Below are 18,196 nucleotides of genomic sequence, written 5' to 3'. Positions count from 1 at the left end.
TGTGATCCTCAATGCATATAGCCTTTAGATTTCACAAACAACAAATTATAATGCCTTAGGCTGGGTGCGGTGGCTCATGCCTGTAATTCCAGTAGTTTGGGAGGCTGAGGGCAGGTGGATCACCTGAGGTCAGGAGTTCAAGACCAGCCTGGCCAACATGGTGAAAACCCACCTCTACTAAAAATACAAAAATTAGCTGGGCCTGGTCGTGGGTGTCTGTAGTCCCAGCTACTCGGGAGGCTGAGGCAGGAGAATTGCTTGAACCCAGGAGGCGGAGGTTGCAGTGAGCTGAGGTTGTGCCATTGCACTCCAGCCTGGGCAACAAGAGCGAAACTCCGTCTCAAAAAAAAATTATAATACCTTAAATAATTTGTTCTTTTTTGTAGTATAACAAAGTTTGACTTCTGCTGATAGTAAAAAATTGTTTTATATGTATTTTTTTCTTATTAAAAGAAATATGTTTGACTATATTCTTGGCTACACATCCTCAAATATAACTTTCAGAAAGTTAACAGCTTGGCTTCTTTTTAGACTGAAAATTTATCAGCAAATTTCGTTTTCTTGAAATCCCTTGATATATTTTGCTGGTATACTTTAATATTGCAAATACATTCTAGATATTGGTACAACATGTTTCATTTTTTTCATTTGTTTCTTAGAAAAATAAAAGAATTCTAAAAAGCTCACCAATGAAAAATGATTGCAAGTTGAAGCATTTAAAAATTGATATTATAGCTGTTCTTTTTCTGATATGGAATAAACTATTTGACCACATTGATATAATATTTAAGAACATGTGGATTTCCTTTTCATATTTTTTTAGTCTGAATGCTTTTTATCACATTGGCAATTTTTTTGTTCTAGTCTTCTCATTGAACATGTATTAAATCTTATAACTTCTTTCTTCCTTTTCCCTGTCTCTTCCTTTTTCTTTGCTTTATTGTTCCTCCAATTTTATCCCTTCACATCAGACAAGGCTCACAGGCTAAAGATGAAAAAATTAGGATTATTTCAGCCTTCTCTGATGTTGACTATGAAGAGCAAGAAGATATACATAAGGAGATAGAGGGGAAAATATCACAAGAGTTTCTAGAAAATAATAACATAAACTTGAAGGAAGCAGAGATAAAAGAAATTAGAACCCTTTCAAAAGCTAATAAATACTACAGCCAACAAAAACAACCAAAGTATAAGAACAGGAAAAAGATACCACCTCAGAGCCAACAAACAGAATTCTCTACTGAGTTTAAGGTTGAAACATCTGTTTTCTCCAGGTATCCTCAGAAATATGATACACTAGATAGAAGAAGAAAAAAGAAACCCTTATACAATCATTTTGAAGACAGTGAAAGAAGGCAATATGGTGAGAGATCTGAAACTAAGACTAACTACAAAAGTACATATTCGAATACTGAAAATTGTACCCTTTGCCATACTGAAAAGAAACAAAATATGGGGTACCCAGTTTTGTACCCCTACAAAAATGGATTTGTGGTTAAGAGTGGCATGCAGCGCATTAAGTTGGAAAGTCATGATTATGATCTGTCCAGTTGTTTAAGGCACTGTGAAAAGTCATCTGGCTCAAACCAGCATGTCGCTAATTTTACCTCATTAGATATTCTTGAAGATTCTACTAGTAGTACTTCTGATGAACTTCTGGGTTCCCCCATTTCTGATAAGCAGGAAAATTTACAGTCACCGACATGGCATTCATCCAATGTCCACCATATTGGAGATTTTCCTGAAGAATATTATGTAGCAAATTCAGCATTGCCATTACAAAGGATGAACTGTGATGCAAAAACACTTGGAGATCTGTCTGGGTGCTCTATAGAAGAGATAACCCCTTCCTCTATTGAGGAGCCCAAGGAGGACCATATTGATACAATGGATGAGCTTCAGTGTTTGGTAGAAACGGTGTCAGAATATTTAGCAGAGAAGGAAGAGGAGATTAATAGATTTGGTTCACTTTCAAAAACTAAAAAATCACATAAACAAAATAGTACTATTGAGGAAGAACAGAGAACGCCTGGGGATCAAATACCACCTTTAACTATTGTCAAGAATGACAAGGACACGGCCATCTCTTTCCCTGAGTTGACTGGAGTACAATGTGCTGTTGGTTCTTTGTTTAGTTCACTCACAGAAAAAGTGGGTTCAGGCACAAAGCATCTAACAAACTCTGTGGAAAAGTTGGTTTCCTTAGTTCCAGAAAAAACAGAAACTCTTAATCAAATAGAGGCAATTAATTCGGGATCTAAACCCAGAGCCATGGCAGTATTGGAGAAGGATCTTTCCATGCAATCTCCATTATCCTCTCAAAAAGATGATAATGTGAATATAGGCAGACATGGAAAAACCTCTGAAAATGAGCACATGGGTAATAAAACTGGGAGTTTATACTTTCAAAATACAACAGAAAGTATTGCAAAGGACTCGGCTCCACAGAGTCAGAGTTCAGTTATAAAGTCGGTTTTCAGCAGGTTAAATCCATTGAAGATCTTTTCAGAAAAGGAGGAAACAAAAAAAGATGATGACCAGAGTAAGCCACCAAGAAAAGAAAGCTTTGTTGAGTATGGTTTGGAGTTAAATAAAAGGGAAGGCACTCTTGACAATCACAGTAGTAGCATCATTGCTTTAAATAGGAGTGATGAAGAAACTATGGGCTGGTTCCAGATGCCCACAAGTGAGAATTTGTTGTCCTCCCAAGTAACCAGTGAACCTTCAAACTTAGTTAGTTCTGCAAATAAAAATGATGATATTGAGAGTCTATTAGAAGGAAAACCCTGTATAGATCTGTCTCTGTTACCAGATCAACAAAAAATATGTGCCAAAGATACGCCAGGACATCCTTGTATAGCTGGCAGTAGAACTGCAAATAAAGAGGTATTTTCAAAGCCATTAGAGGAGGACAAAGTTACAGGTAATGATGATTTCCTTGAGCCACTCAGAAAATCATTTAGCCAGTTTTTGCTCACTTCCCCTGAGACTTGTTCAAAGGAAAGTTTGTCAGAATCTGTGAAAATTCACCAGATGGAGGAAGATGGATTAGAAAGGGGCTCTAAGAAAGATGGTCGTTCCTTTTCCTTCAGTGGAAAACTAAATCTTCCATTTTTTAGAGGTCTTGGTCATTCTGAAAAGCAACAGGGGTTAAAAGAGAAAGAAAGCATTTTTCCTTTGTTTAAATTTTCTTTCACTGACAGCAAGGTTACTGTTAATAACCAGAGTTTACATGGCTCAGCAGTAACCACTGATGAGGAGAGCAAAAAAAATTGCCATGAAGATACCAAACATAGTTCAATAAAATCTAGTTCTGTTCCAAATATTCATAGTGATCTAGGAAAATTTGACAGTACAGAGGAATTTAAAAAGAATGACCAAATAAATTGTCCTGAAGATGCCAAACTTAATTCAATAAAATCTAGTTCAGTTCCAAATATTCATGATAATCTAGAGAAGTTTGACAGTGCAAAGGAATTTCATAAGAATGACCAAGTAAATTGTCCTGAAGATGCCAAACTTAGTTCAATAAAATCTAGTTCAGCTCCAAATATTCATGATAATCTAGGGAAATTTGATAGTACAAAGGAATTTAATCAGAATGACCAAATAAATAGTCCTGAAGATGCCAAATTTAATATAATAAAGTCTGATTCAGTTACAAATATTAATAATGATCTGGGGAAATTTGGGAGTATAGAGGAATTAAATCCAAGTGACCACACAGCAGGAGAGAATTTTGAAAGAGATGGCTTAGCCATCCCTGGAGTTGTGCCCAAAGAACATATAACTTCAGATCCTTTAGGAGAAGGTAAGAATCTTATACAAGCAGCATCTTCAGTAGCATCAGACTCTTCATTAGAGTGTATTTCTACCACTTCCAAATCTACTTTGGTTAATGAAATTAATGAAGATAAGGTTATAGATAAGATTTCCAAGAAAAATACCCAAGGAAGCTTCCTTTCTGACCTGTTGAATAGGTTTTCTTCTGCTGAAAATTTGTCTAGTCAAGAATTAAATTTGAAAAATGATGACTCCCATCACAAGAATAATACCCCAGGTTTAATCTCTGGAATATTTAACCTGCTATCAAATAGCAGTATGACTGATCATAAACCAGAGGAATCAAAATTCATGTCTTTAGGCAACATGAAGAGTTTGAATGGAGATAAGCATTTATCCTTGGATGAGGTCCCTGCTACTTCATGTGTGACTTCTGAGAACCCGAAGAACCATGTTGAAAAACATGAAACTTCTAGCTTCATAGAAGCCACCTTATTACCTAAAGAAAACATACCATTATCTGATGCTGGGGATGATAATCATCATTGTTCCCCTACAGAGAAAAACCAGCAAAGTGAAAAGCATCACCCCTCCTCCGAGAACATTGTACTTCACTGTGCTCCAAGTGCTCAGCTAGGTTTTTTGGAGAAATCTATGGCTAAGAGGCAAATGCCAAACCATGTTGTTGAGGCAAAACTACATGAAAATTCAAACAAGTTAAATTCACCTGTACTAAATACTAACATTCTCAATAAATCAAACAACTATCAGGCTTTTGAAGAGATGAACAATCCTTTCTGTTTTGAATGGGACTCTGACATAAAAGATTTGTCTAAAAATTCCAGAAAACTTCAGCCAGTTTATTATATGTTAAATCAAAATAGATTTCCATCAGCCAATGCTTTCTTGTGGCTTGACTCAGAAAACTCAGTGATAAATTTTTGCCAAAAAGATCAAAATGCAAATATCTTGGAGTGGAGAACAAATCCAAACAGTGTCATTTGGTGTGACTTACCATATGAATCATTCAATCAGTTAGCATTTAATGAAGATTACTTATTAAGAGGTGATGTGTGGGCAGCTAACTCATTATATGGAAACTCTGGTCCTCTTCCAATTAATGAGGCTAATAATTCACTAGAAGAATTACCCATTGACTTAAGTTCTTCATCAGATCATGAAAAGACTACATGCCCCATAGTTGATCAAGAGTCATTAAGAATGGATGAAAACTTTGTTTTTTCAAGTTTTGGTTATGAGTACCAGGAATGGTTGACATGTCTTGAACATGGAGTGTGGTGGCCATCAGAGGATGGGGATTATGGATATTATATGTTTCATGATGGTCAATATATCTATTCTCTCCTCACTGATTCTACTGGGCAGTATGCATATTTATTTATACCTGATTCTTATCAAGAGTATTTGGATTGTGATTTACAGACAAATGGTCTATCAAGTATTATGTTGGATGACAGCATTATTTCTGCCTGTAGTTTTAAAGTACTTGATAAGGAAGATGAAATATTGTGGTATGTTGAAGAGGAACCAATTGATGACCCTCTTGATTTATCTTTAGCTTTGCCAAGAAGTGAGGAACCATTGTATCTAAATTTAGAAACCTTTTCTCAAGTACTTAAAGAGTCAAGTTATGACCAAAGCGATCAGCCACTAGATTTTTCAGGCTATAATCGTCAAAAGTTTAAAGGAGATTTTAGATCTTTCAAAGAAAGGCCATGTGGTTCTGAAGACCCTGAATGTACATTAGATCTCAGAAATCAGCCCCAAACTATTAGTAAGCATGTCTTAAGCAGAGATCAAATTATAGAGAGAGATAAAAACCAGCCTCTAGCTAAAGATTCATCAGTTCACCTTTCCAGTTTCCACTGGCTTCAGTCTTCTGTTGAAGAAGTTACCACTTTGGTTCATCCTGAAAATATGACTAAAGGCTCACAACAAGCAGAAAGGTTCACATCATTAGTGAACAAAGTGACTTCAGTATTTTCTGTTTTGGGTGCCTCAGTTGGAAGTACTTTGAAGTTTGATAAGAGTGAATCCTTAGAGTCTTTGGCCATGCAGAAAGGGAATCAGCGGTCAGATTTAGCAGAGCTCACAAATGATGGCTTTCAGTCATTAATCGTGAATAAGCAATTAGAGGGTAACTCCCCAAATGTGGAAAAAAGTCTTCTTAAGGATTCAGAAAGACAGATAGTATCCAATGTTCAGCATCCAGAATTGATCAAAAATGTAAGGCAAGAATTATCTTTAAATAAAAACATCCATGTGAAAAAGCAAAGTTTGTTAAAATCTGGTTTCCAGGTAAGCCAAACAACTCCTCAGGCTAAATCAGGTGTAAAAGATGACGAAATCATTACAACAGACTCTATTTCAGTTTCTCCTGCACCTCAGCATAGTGGGGATGAGTGTGAGAATTGTGAGCTTCCCCAGGACCAGTCATCCAAAGAGTCTGATAAAACATTATTTAAAAGTGCACTGAAACTCTTCAGTCGAGAAGAATCGTCAGTTAGTATGACAGCACATGAAAAACAGTCATCTGGATTTTTGAATCTTTTTAAGACTCAGGTGAATAAAGAAGGATCACCAAACTTAGAAAAGACTGGTGATACAAATGTCAAGATACTACCTCAAGAAAAGAAAGAATCTTCTGGTGTTTCAAATTTTTGGGGTACCCTTGGGGATTTCTTTAAAGCCAATGTATCTCCTATACAGACAACTGAAAATACATCTGTTTCTTCAATGACTAATAAGGATGAGGTCAGGTCAAGTCCTACTCCTATGGAGCTAGCTAGCCAGGGTGCTGGGAACTTTCCTTCTGCACCAATTTCCTCTAAAGGGAAGGCTAGAGTTAGAAGACTGAACAAACAGACTACTATGGATGACAGTAGGTTAAAGGAACCATCAACTAGAGGGATCCAGGGTAATGATTTGACTGAAAAAGAGGTACCATTCAGAGACCATCTAATCCAGCAGTCACCTAATTCATCTTTTTCAACAAGTAGTCTCAAAGAGTCTTCCAGGGAGTCTTCAGTAGAAACTAGTGGTATGACTACAGTGACAGAAGTTTCAAAAAGTAATGAAATATCCTTTGATACCCTGAGCAAGAGAAATTCAAATGAACAAGATCATTTTTCTGACAAAGACTGGAGTTTCTCCATGGCTACAACATCTTCATCTCAACCGGAGTTATCAACCAAAAAGAGTATATTTTCTTTTCTGACTGGATCTGAAAAATCTGAGAACAGAGCCTCTGCTACTCTACCAAGAGCCAAATCTCAAGCAGAAGGGCTATTCACACTTCCTTCCTTTTTTTCCACTGCTAGCTCAAGCATTAAGAAGGATGCCTCTCATAGTAGCCCTACTTTTAGTTTCTTCAGCTTGTCCTTTTTGGATCAAAAAAAGGAGACCTCTGGGGAAAAACAAAGCATTTCAACTGTTGTTCCATTGACCTCCCAGCCTTGTAAGAAGACAAATGTTTTGGTAGATGGTGGTAGCACAATGACCAGAGAAAGTTCCAGTGGTCATAGAGATAGCATAGCCCAAGAAGTAGTTCATGAACAGCAAATGGCACCTTGTATTTCCATTAACAACACCATTGAGGTTACCTCCCTTGCAGATGAGCTCAGTGTAGAGAAGGACTGTCAGGAAAAACTGAGTTCCAGTATTGTACCAGGGACATCAGTGGATTTCCAGATGAATGAATTGCAAAAAGACATTATTCCTCCTTCACCAGAATTTCAGGCACAGGCTGAAACATTCCTCATTGGCCCAGAGAACCTTGGGATAGCTCCCCACGAAGAAGAGGCTTCCAACCACAAAGCCTTCCCCAGTGACTCACTGGCCAACTCTTTTTCACATGCTAAACAGTTAATTGAAAAATTCAATGATTTAGACACTTGTACTAACTGCCACCAAAATGAGAAATTTACTACTGACCCAGTGAACTTGCCATTAGAAAAGGCTCCCGATGAGGTCTTACCACAGATCCTGGAGCCAGCCTCTTCCTCTCCAGAGCCAGGGTGTGCAGAGAACCTTCAGCACCAAGATGCAGATAAAGAGGAAGACAAATTTGCATCGGGCGCTTCAGTAGACATGCTTTCAGGGTTTGTAACCAAAGTGAAATCTTTCTCTGGGAGCTTAATTGAACCTCCCAAAACACTCTCTGGACTTTTCTCCTCTCCTAAATCTCCAAAGAAAAACTCCTTTTTCTCTCTTGCTTCTGATGTATCATCTCAGCCCCTCAAAGGTGAATTATTTGGAATTTTCAAAAGTCCCAAGCCAGAGCCATACAAACAAGAATCATCTCTCCCAGCTACTTCATGGCTTCAAAATGGTTGTTCCAGAGATGCTGTAGGATCAGTACCTCCAGAAAGGAGAGAAGCTGCCTTTATAGCACCCAGTTCAGAATCTACTCTCAGTGACTGTAGAATGACTGTGGTTAGTGCAAAGCCAGAATCAGATATCTTGACAGATGATCCTAGACTAACAACCAAAATGGAAGACAATAATACTCCTGAAAATATTCTGGAACCTCAACGTTCTGAAACAATTAATACATCTTCTTTCTCAGGTGATGATACTGGGCAAGGAGTATTGTCTCTGAGTGATGAAGGAGACATGGGGATATTGCAAGCTACAGACACGGAGGCATCGTTAGAAGCAGAGAACTTTGCGCTGCCAACACAGTTGCATCCAGATCCTACCTGCATTGCCGAAGAGCTTCCTCCTCCAATTCAGCCACCTCTTCCTCTTGAGCCAGAGCCAGCTATTAAGACTGCCTCCACAAACCAAGACTTACTGGAGCTGCATCCAGCCAGTTCACTAGAAACTGATACTACGCTGTTCAATGATGCAAGTGTGAGCCAGAGCACCACACTGGAAACCAAAGGGCACTTTTCTCATCCTCTGCTGGAGGACCCTGCGCTTCCTGCCAAAGAAAGTTGTGAGATAATTCATGCCCAGAAAGATCCACCTGTAGTCCCCCAGGAAACTGAGCAGTCAAGACCACGTTTTGAGATCCCAAATGTGACCAGTTGGCCAAAGCTTCGTTTGCCATCCTCAGCTACTAACCATGGGAAACCACTGAGCTCTTTCTTTTCCTCACCTCTCCCCTCTGGCAATAGAGCAGCAGAGACTAGTTTCATGTCCAGTTTTAAGAAGTTGTCAAATCTATTTGAGGGAAGTAGTGAGGGGAAAGGGAGTGTACTAGCAAGTGATTCAAAACTAGGATTTGGAAAGGTGGATCCTTCATTTCTGTGGCCAAAAGAGAAAAAAGGGGGCCCTGAACATATGCCTACAGAATCCTCCCCTCCAGTTGTAGTTACTAGCAGTGATCAGGACCTTAACTCCAGTGAGACTAACAAAGCTTTGAAGTCTTCTCAAATATCTGGGGCCAGTGCTCAGCCAGCTAAAGTCTACACTCAGCCCTCTGGGACCTCTGAGCAGCTGGCGGCCAGTCCAGAGGTCTGTGCTCAGGGGCTTTCAGGGTCTGGAGAAGGGGGAAACCAGCAGGAAATCTCAGCATCTGGAGAACACTGGGATACCAAAGGCAACCTCTCTAGCCCCGCCTGTCCTTCAGGGAAACATGAGGAAGAACCCTCCACTGTCTCTGAGATATTTCACCAGCCAGAAAAACAAGAAGAGGAGGCAGTACCTGCCAGTACTGACTCTGATTTGAATGTACAGCAGCCAGTCACTCTGAATGACATCAAGGAGCCCATGACCAACAAAAGGCCTGTTCTTAACTCAAGCATCATAAATGGCTTTAAGGAATTGACCATTTATGATGCAAGTGACTTAGTGGTAGATTAATCATAGCTTGCTTTTTATCCTTCCTGTGTCTTTCCTAGTACCCGAGCTTCATGTTAGTTAGGGGTTAAATAACAAGAACTCAATGTGTGGGTATTTTCATCATCCTCTTCTCTCTCTGCCAAATGTAATTCATTTATTGGAACAAGGAGCTTCCTGCCTAAAGCAAAGGCTGGGCCCCCGATATTTACACACTCTGGTTTGCTCTGCCTGGTATAATGTGAAACGGAGAAAGGAGGGCAGGAAGAGGTAGTAAGTAGTTGGTGGTGTATATTAACTACAACTACTTGATAGGCTAGGATGCTTCCTTGGGCCTTAGGCACTTACATCTTGTAGGAGATGAGGATAGACCTATTTTGCTTTGTTTTTTCAAGTCTTCTAAGATGCTTTCTCCAGTGGCAATGAGTGTATTAAGTAAAATACAAAGTGCAAAGGATGCCTTGGGATAGTCTGTATTCCCATATCCTATTCCATACAGATTTGCATAGTTTCTTCCAGGGTATCATCTCTGCCTTTTACTACCCTCAAGGCTGATGTCTGACAAATGCTTTGAGTAAAATCTCACAGGAACTCAGAGCTGTCCTTTGCTGTAGTTCTTCAGTCTCGAGCAGTGTACAGGATCCATCTGCAGAGGGTACTATTATTTCCCCTAAGAAGCAGCACCATACAGTACAGATTAAGAATGCTACCTTGACCTCTGGCCCAAACTTGTTCAAAGGGGTTGGTCAGGGTCAGTGTGTGTGTGTGTGTGTGTGTGTGTGTACTTATATACAAGTATATGTGTATGTGTGTTGAACTACTCAGAACAGTGACCTGGTACCTATTCTGCTGGCATGGGCTAGAGGATCGGAAATCAGCCTGAAAATACCAGGTAATTAGGAGGAACTTTAGGGAAAATCCCATTGGAAAATAACAGTGATTTCTCTTCTTTGACCAAGGGTAAACACAATCCCTTTAGTTAAAGGCTTGACTCTGTGGTAAGAAAATTCTTCAAAAGAACTGAAGCCCTTAGATGATAGGGCCATAAAACTCAAGGAAGTAACTTCTAGATACTGCTCTTCTTTCCTCCACTCTGCCCTTCTTGCCACTGTCACATTCTCTGCTACAACTGCTTTCTCTCATAACTTTCTGGATATGGGAATACAGGTGATTGAGAAAAGATTGGCTTGCTGGTCTTCAGATACAGAGGTGCATGAATATGGCTCTGACCCAGATCCTGGAGTTGGACTTTGTCCACTCTTTCCAAAACTGAGCCTTGCCCTGAAAGAAGCTCAGTTACAGATGTTCATCTTTGGGACACTTCCTATGCTGCCAGGGATATCATTGTAACATTTATGTTGATGAGACCATTCGTTTGTGTATTCTCTTGGTCCTGGCCTCTATCTTCCAATGGATTCTATTAACTCATCTTGCAGATGAGGAAACTGAGATGATAACTGAAGGAACATGTCTGCTCTCGTTTGCTCATCCTAAGGTACAGGCGTACACATTTACAATTGTAGGGGAAGAAATGATGACCTTAATGTAATAAGTAATAGAAAAAGAGTGGAGTTCATTTATTCCATTTTACTGTATGGAAATTAAAGAAAGATTAATCACAGCCACTGGACAAGCTTCTTTAGAAGACTGAATAAAGAATTTTAGGAATAAGTAACAGGCCATTTTAATAATTTTTAATCCTACTCACAAATAGCCTATTAAGATAAAATATCCTTCAAAGTCAAGTGCAGAACTGAGGTTAAGTGTCGTTGGAGAACCCAGCATGTTGTGTTGTTTTCCTGTTGTGTTTTTGCTGAATAGAGACTAATTCTTCTAGATTATGAAGTTTGGTCCTCTCTTCCCAGGAACCTCCTATTTGATTCTTGCTACTGATGTAGTCATTATTTCCTGGATGTCTCCATGCTTTTGTCCTGGTCCTTGATTGCATTTATTTACTTATCTGTCTTTCTCTCATTCTCACAGCCCCACCAGCAGCAGTAGGTATGGCTCCTCCTGTAATGTGAGTCAAGGAAGCTCTCAGCTAAGTGAACTAGACCAGTATCATGAACAAGATGACGACCATCGGGAGAGGGACTCGATTCATTCTTGCCACAGCTCTCACAGCCTGTCCAGAGATGGCCAAGCAGGTTTTGGAGAACAAGAGAAACCCTTGGAGATGACAGGTCAAGTAGAGAAGGAGGCAGCATGTGAACCCAAGGAGATGAAAGAAGATGCCACAACCCACACTCCCCCAGATCTGGTGCTGCAAAAAGACCACTTCCTAAGTCCCCAGGAGAGGTAGGCAACAGCTGCCTTGAGGAGCTCACATGGCTTCCTCAGTACCTGCCCTGTAGTATTGCTGAAAATAAGTGATTGTCATTTGTTTCCCTGCAGCTGGGTGTGGTGGTAGTTAACACCTCCAGGTTCAACTCTGTATTGCTTTCTTTGATTTATGGTGCACTCTCCAAGATATTTTGGAGATCTCTGAAGAATATTTGGGTTTTTGTTTGTTTGCTTTTGAGATAGGGTCTCACTCTGTTGCCCAGGCTGGCACGGTCTTGGCTCACTGCAGCCTCGACAGCCTGGTCTCAAGTAATTCTCCCACCTCAGCTTCCTGAGTAGCTGGGACTACTAGGTGTACAACACCACACCTGGCTAATTGTATTTTTTGTAGAGACAAGGTTTCACCATGTTGCCCAGGCTGGTCTTGAACTCCTGAACTCAAGCAATTCCACCTGCCTCAGACTCCCAAAGTGCTGGGATTACAGGGGTGTGCCACTGCACCCGGCCAGCACTTGGGTTCTTTGTAGTTAGTGAGCTGCAGTGTACCAGGGCTTCTTGAGTCTGCAGTTCATAGCTTACTAGTTGACCTTGTATATGGCAGCCTCTGAGTCAGGAACTGACTTGAGCCAGGTTATTTCATCCACTGGGGCTGTTGTGGGTACTTTGGCTGACTTCCTAACCTATTAAGAATGCTACTTTGACCTCTGGCCCAAACTTGTTCAAAGGGGTTGGTCAGGGTCAGTGTGTGTACATGTACTTATGTACAGGTGTGTGTATGTGTGTTGAAGTACTCAGAACAGTGACCTGGTACCTATTCTGCTGGTATGGGCTAGAGGATCAGAAATCAGCCTGAAAATACCAGGCAATTAGGAGGAACTTAGGGAAAATCTCATTGGAAAATAACAGTTATTTCTGTTGTAACTTTTTTGGTGAACATTTTGTTTTGTTTTTCCCTGGCTGAGAAATCCAGGACAGAGTTAAGAAAGAATTGATCTAGAAGTCAGATTTAACCCACCCCTCAGCCTCCTCAGAGCCTAGCAATGTGTCTGCCAATTTGTATCCATAGGAAGAAAAATCTAAAATGTATCCTCTTTAACATCTCATAATGAAGCTGAGTACAGAGTCTGAATGTTATTACTGAGCTAAATTGGTTAGACTAGCTGATAGGTTGGAGCAGAGCCAGAGTTCTCAGTCTCGGCACTCGTGACATTTTGGGCCAGATGATTCTTTGTTGTGTATATTATAGGATGTTTAATAGCATCACTGGCCTCTACACACTAGGTGCCAGTAGCAATCCTTGCAACCCTCAGTTGTGACAATTAAAACTGTCTCCTGACAGATTTCCCCTGGTGGGAACAGTTGCCTACTGGGGTAGAGTGATAAGGGATGGGTGTGACTTAGAGTTTCAGATTTCAAGATCTAATAATAAAGCCTGTCACTGAAACACCAGAGCACTGAATGCGGATTACATGGTAAAAATTAGGGAGTGGCTGGTTCTTCTACTTTACCACTGGATTAATAGATGAGTCGCAAACCTTTCTGAAGATATTAACTTATTTTCTCTCTTCTTCCCTTTTTTGGTTTTTAGTCATCTCTGGTAGCTCATCTAATAGATGGGACATCCAGGAGGTGAGCTGTGGACCAGGCTTCTTATTGGGTTGATGACTCACTGAAAAACTGACTCTGGCTCTCCATAGACCTTAGACTTGGCAGTCACTGTTATCAGAGCAGAGTTCCTGGTGGAGAAGCAGAAGTGCCCAGCACGAGTCCTTGTCCTTCTCTACTGGTTGTGTCCTCTCAGGTCCTAGCTGTGAGAGTGAAACCCATTTCTACCGTGGCCAGAAGTGCCCACAAATGTTTTAGAACAGTTGACACATTTAGTTGGCATCAGAAACGACCATATATTTTAACATGTCTAGATGATGGACACTTGTCTGCTGAATTGGCTGTAGACCTCAAAGAGAGAAAGGAGAAACATTGTTGCCAAGAATTAACCACTATTCTAGTTAATAATGAGTTGTTCTAATGCAGGGTAGTGTTTCTGTCTCAAAGGTATTTTGTTATGTGTATTGTTCATTTTACTGAGGTTGTTCTAGAAGCAAGGAACAAGATCATGGCAGTAAAAGGGCTGTGTTTTTTTGTTTTTTTTTTTTCTTTCTTTCTTGGCACTTTTCATGTAAAAAGGCACTTTTCATTAAAAAGGTAAGCCTTCTAAAATACTTAGTGGAGCAGGAAGGGTTTGCAGGAACAAAATTCTGCCCTAAGGATGCTATGCAAAACCCCCAAGGGAACTGATCGTTTTAAGAAGTGCAGTGAGAGGGGTTGAAAGGCTTATTCCACCCCTCTCTGCATGGTTTCTATACTACGTATCGACTCAGGGCTCTTGCCATTGCCTCTAGAGTCCTGATCCCAGACTGTTCCAGGGCGCTACCACATTGGGTAAATGACAAAAACGAGTAGGAAAAGAGGGAACAGATGAAAAGCTAAAAGGAATTGTCATTTTAGAGATGAATTATTTTCATATTGAGTATTCAGTACTATGCTGCTCATTGGGTAAATGAAAAAAGAAGGAAAAGAAGGAACAGATGAGGCACAGTGGCTCATGCCTGTAATCACAGCACTTTGGGAGGCCGAGGTGAGCAGATTGCTTGTGCTCAGGAGTTCAAGACAAGCCTGGGCAACATGGCGAAATGTCGTCTCTACAAAAAGTACAGAAATTAGCTGGGTGTGGTGGCACGCACCTGTAGTCCCAGCTATTTGGAAGGCTGAGGTGGGAGGATTGCCTGAGCCCAGGAGATTAAGGCTGTAGTGAGCCGTGATCATGCCACAGCACTTCAGCCGGGACAACAGGGTGAGACCCTGTCTCAAAATAAATAAATAAATAAATAAATAAAAGAGGGAACAGATGAGAAGCTAAAAAGGAGTTATCGTTTTAGAGAGGAATTGTTTTCACATTGGATATTCAAGTACTATGCTGTTTTAGTAGCCTGAATCACTAAATAAGTGTAGGCATGAGTACAAACCATTTTATTTTAGACATTTGGCAGTCTTGCCTTGAGCAGTGTCACCTTGTGGCCTTGGCTATTTTTAAGAAATGTACTTTTTCTCTGTTACAAGTTTTCCTGAGGAGAATGCATCTTCACCATTTACCCAAGCCAGAGCACATTGGATCCGAGCAGTTACCAAGGTTCGACTCCAGCTGCAGGAGGTAGGAAATCTGTTCTAGTACTGGTTGGGACAATTTTTCCTTTGAAATTGGGAGACATATGGTGCTGGAGAAGCAATCAGTGATTAGTCATCTTCTTACAGTGTGCTTCTGGGAATGCATGACAATTAAGCCAGAGCTTTAAGGGATGGGAAGTGGCCAGTGGCTTTCTTCTGTGCTTATTAATGGAAATCAAACAGACCTAGTGGGCTGAGAGCCTGACCGTAAAGTTAGATGCTTATTTTCAAGTACTGTTCATTGTCTCTTTGAAGCCGTTTGAGTTTAGGGCGAGTTTAGGGCAAGAAATGATTTCAAGCTCCTTAGGATAGTTGTCTCCCTTACCTAGCCGGTCCATACTGGCTGATCTGTAGGGCCAAAACAGGTTACAAAAGTATCTATGGAATTTGCCAGGTTAAGTCCCAAAGTATCAGCACACTAAGATCTGAAACAATGTCAAAAAAAATCTAAAAACAAAGATAAATATTTTTCATTTTTAGTGTTACAAGTTTGAAGTGTCTTTATCTGTGTGTTAGGAGGTAGGCAGTCTTTAGGCAGAAGGTACTTTTTTTCCATATAAATTTAGGAGGTACCAGTGCAGTTTTGATACATGGATATGTTTCATAGTGGTGAAGTCTGGGCTTTGGGTGTAGCCATCATCCGAATAGTGTACATTATACCCATTAAGTTATTTCTCTTTCCTCACCCGCTTCCACCCTTCTAAGTCTCCAGTGTCTATTATTCCACACTCTAAATCCATGTGTACACATTATTTAGCTCCCACTTATAAGTGAGACCATGCAGTATCCCATGGTGTGTATATATATATATATATATATATATATATATATACACCACATTTTTAAAAGCCAAACATCTGTTGATGGACACTTAGGTTGATTCCATATCTTTTTCCCTTTTTTTTTTTTTTTTTTTTGAGTTCGGGTCTTGCTCTTTTGCCCAGCTGGAGTGCAGTGGTGTGATCACTGCAGCTTTGAACTCCTAGGGTCAAGCAATCCTCCTACCTGTGCCTCTTTAGTAGCTGGGTCTACAGGCATGCACCACCATGCCTGGCTAATTAAAAAAAAAAAAAATTTTTTTTTTGTAGATGCAGGGTCTTGCTGTATTGCCCAGGCTGGTCTTGAACTCCTGGCCTCAAGTGATCCTCCCACTTTGGCCTTCCAAAATGCTGAGAGTACAGGTGTGAGCCACTATACTCAGCCCATAATATTTTTGCTACTGTGAATAGTGCTGCAATAAACATATGGGTGCAGGTATCTTTTTGATATAATGATTTATTGAAATTACATGTTTAATGACAATTGGCTGTCAGTAGTATAATATCTGGCAGATATTAAAAGCAGAATCATGCTCACATATGTGCATGTATACTTTAAAAATTAATTTATTTTGAAGCAATTTCAAACTTAAGGAAAAGTTGCAAAAACAGTAAAGAACTACTATGTCTCCTCACCCAGATGCTCCAACTATTCACATTTCACATTTACTTCATTGCCTTCCCTCCATTATGATCAATCTTTTTCTGAATCATTTGAGAGAAAATTGGAGACATGATATTCTGTCATTCCTAAATCTTCCTTTGTATTTCCCTATAAACAAGGCTACTGTCCTGTATAACCATGATATAACCATTCAAATCTGCCAAACAACAGTAACAACACTATTATCAAGACCCTATCCATATTTTGCCAACCATCCTGACAATGTCCCTTTTTCCTTTCTAATCCAGAATCCAATCCAGAATGACACATTGCATTTAGTCATGATATCTCTTTAGCTTCCTTTGGTGTTTCCCATCCTTAGCAGTTTTAAATGGTATAGGCTTTTCATTTTGTAGCATGTTCTTCAGTTTGGGTCCATTCAATGTTTCCTCATGTCCAGACTGAGGCCATCCTTTCACGGCAGGAATTACACACAAAAAATGATGCTGTGCTCTTTTCAGAGCATTGCGTCAGAAAGTAGTTGATGTCAACGTGTCCTACCATTTATAATGTTAGCCTTGATCACTTGGTTAAGTTTGTATTGGCCAGGTTTCTCCACTGTCAAGGTACCATTTCTTCCCTTTGTAATTGTTCAGTGCCTTGTGGTGCAGTACTCTGAGGATATGCTGGTATCTTGTTCCTTATCAAATCTCTACCTACCAGTTAAGTAGCCATCTCCTATCTGAATCTACCACCACTAATGATGGTTGCCAATTGGTAACTTTCTGTTTCTATTATTCTTTCTATATTGATTAATTAGTTGGCACTCTATTTTTAGGAAGAGATTTCCCTTTTCTCTCATTAATTTATTCGTGTCAATATTGCATTATGACTCTTACATTTCTAATTTATTACATGAGTTATAATCCATTACTGTCATTTATTTTGGTGCTCAAATTGTTCTGGCTTCATATGAGCACTCTTAATTTGACCCTTCAGGGAGAAGATAATGTTTTAGTAATTATTGAAAAGATAGCTGCTTGGAAAAGGTATTGTGAATACAGATATTTGAAAATGCTACTATTTGTATATAGATGTGTGTGTGTGTGTTCTTTTATCAGAAACAATGTTACTGATAAAAACTCATAATTGCATGCTCTAAAATCTTGGAAAGAGACTATTAACATATTAAAAATATTTCTAATGAAAATTTCCAATGAGTTTTGAACTTACTTGTTAAAAATATGAAAATATTTCTCACGATTTTGCAAGAACAGCTGACTGACATCAGAGAAGAGGAAAAATTACTAGCCAAAGTTTAACAAAATCTCTGAATAATTAGTATGTTGGAACCAATTGCTCTTCTTTCATTAGATTTGATATATCATTATCTTTTTCAGCTGTGACAGCTATGAAAACCATGTATTGAAGTAATTGAATGTACAATCAGACCTTAAAGTCATTCTATAACAAAATATTAAAGTAAGATTTAGGAAACAATTAGGCACATTATATCACATTGTTTTAAAAAAAATGTATCACTGTGAATATTTTTAGTTACAGCAAAATTTTTTTTGTTAATGAACATTAAAAAAATTTTAAATTTGTTATGCTTTTCACATTTTAATTTTTATAATGTATATTAATGCAGTTATACATCTATATAATTTTTAAATGAATA

At 39.3% G+C, this 18,196-nt stretch overlaps 1 protein-coding gene across 4 annotated transcripts in view; it reads left to right on the top strand.

Moving 5' to 3' along the window:
* The window catches only part of UNC13B (unc-13 homolog B), a 233,571-nt gene that overhangs the window by 132,586 nt on the left and 82,789 nt on the right, over positions 1 to 18,196 (top strand). For 3 of the 4 annotated variants that reach the window (XM_063650170.1, XM_054500700.2, XM_054500701.2), the window contains 2 exons: positions 11,572 to 11,886; positions 14,989 to 15,079. In XM_063650170.1, coding sequence (XP_063506240.1) covers positions 11,572 to 11,886; positions 14,989 to 15,079 — 406 coding nt within the window. Of the gene's footprint in view, positions 1 to 1,274; positions 9,534 to 11,571; positions 11,887 to 14,988; positions 15,080 to 18,196 lie in introns of all 4 variants that reach the window. The other variant, XM_054500696.2, reaches the window with a different exon arrangement.

Source organism: Pongo pygmaeus, chromosome 13 (genome assembly GCF_028885625.2).
Source record: "Pongo pygmaeus isolate AG05252 chromosome 13, NHGRI_mPonPyg2-v2.0_pri, whole genome shotgun sequence".
In the NCBI taxonomy this organism is placed as follows: Eukaryota; Metazoa; Chordata; class Mammalia; order Primates; family Hominidae; genus Pongo; species Pongo pygmaeus.
The sequence above is the reverse complement of the archived record's forward strand: the minus strand, read 5'-3'. Positions and strand labels throughout refer to the sequence as shown.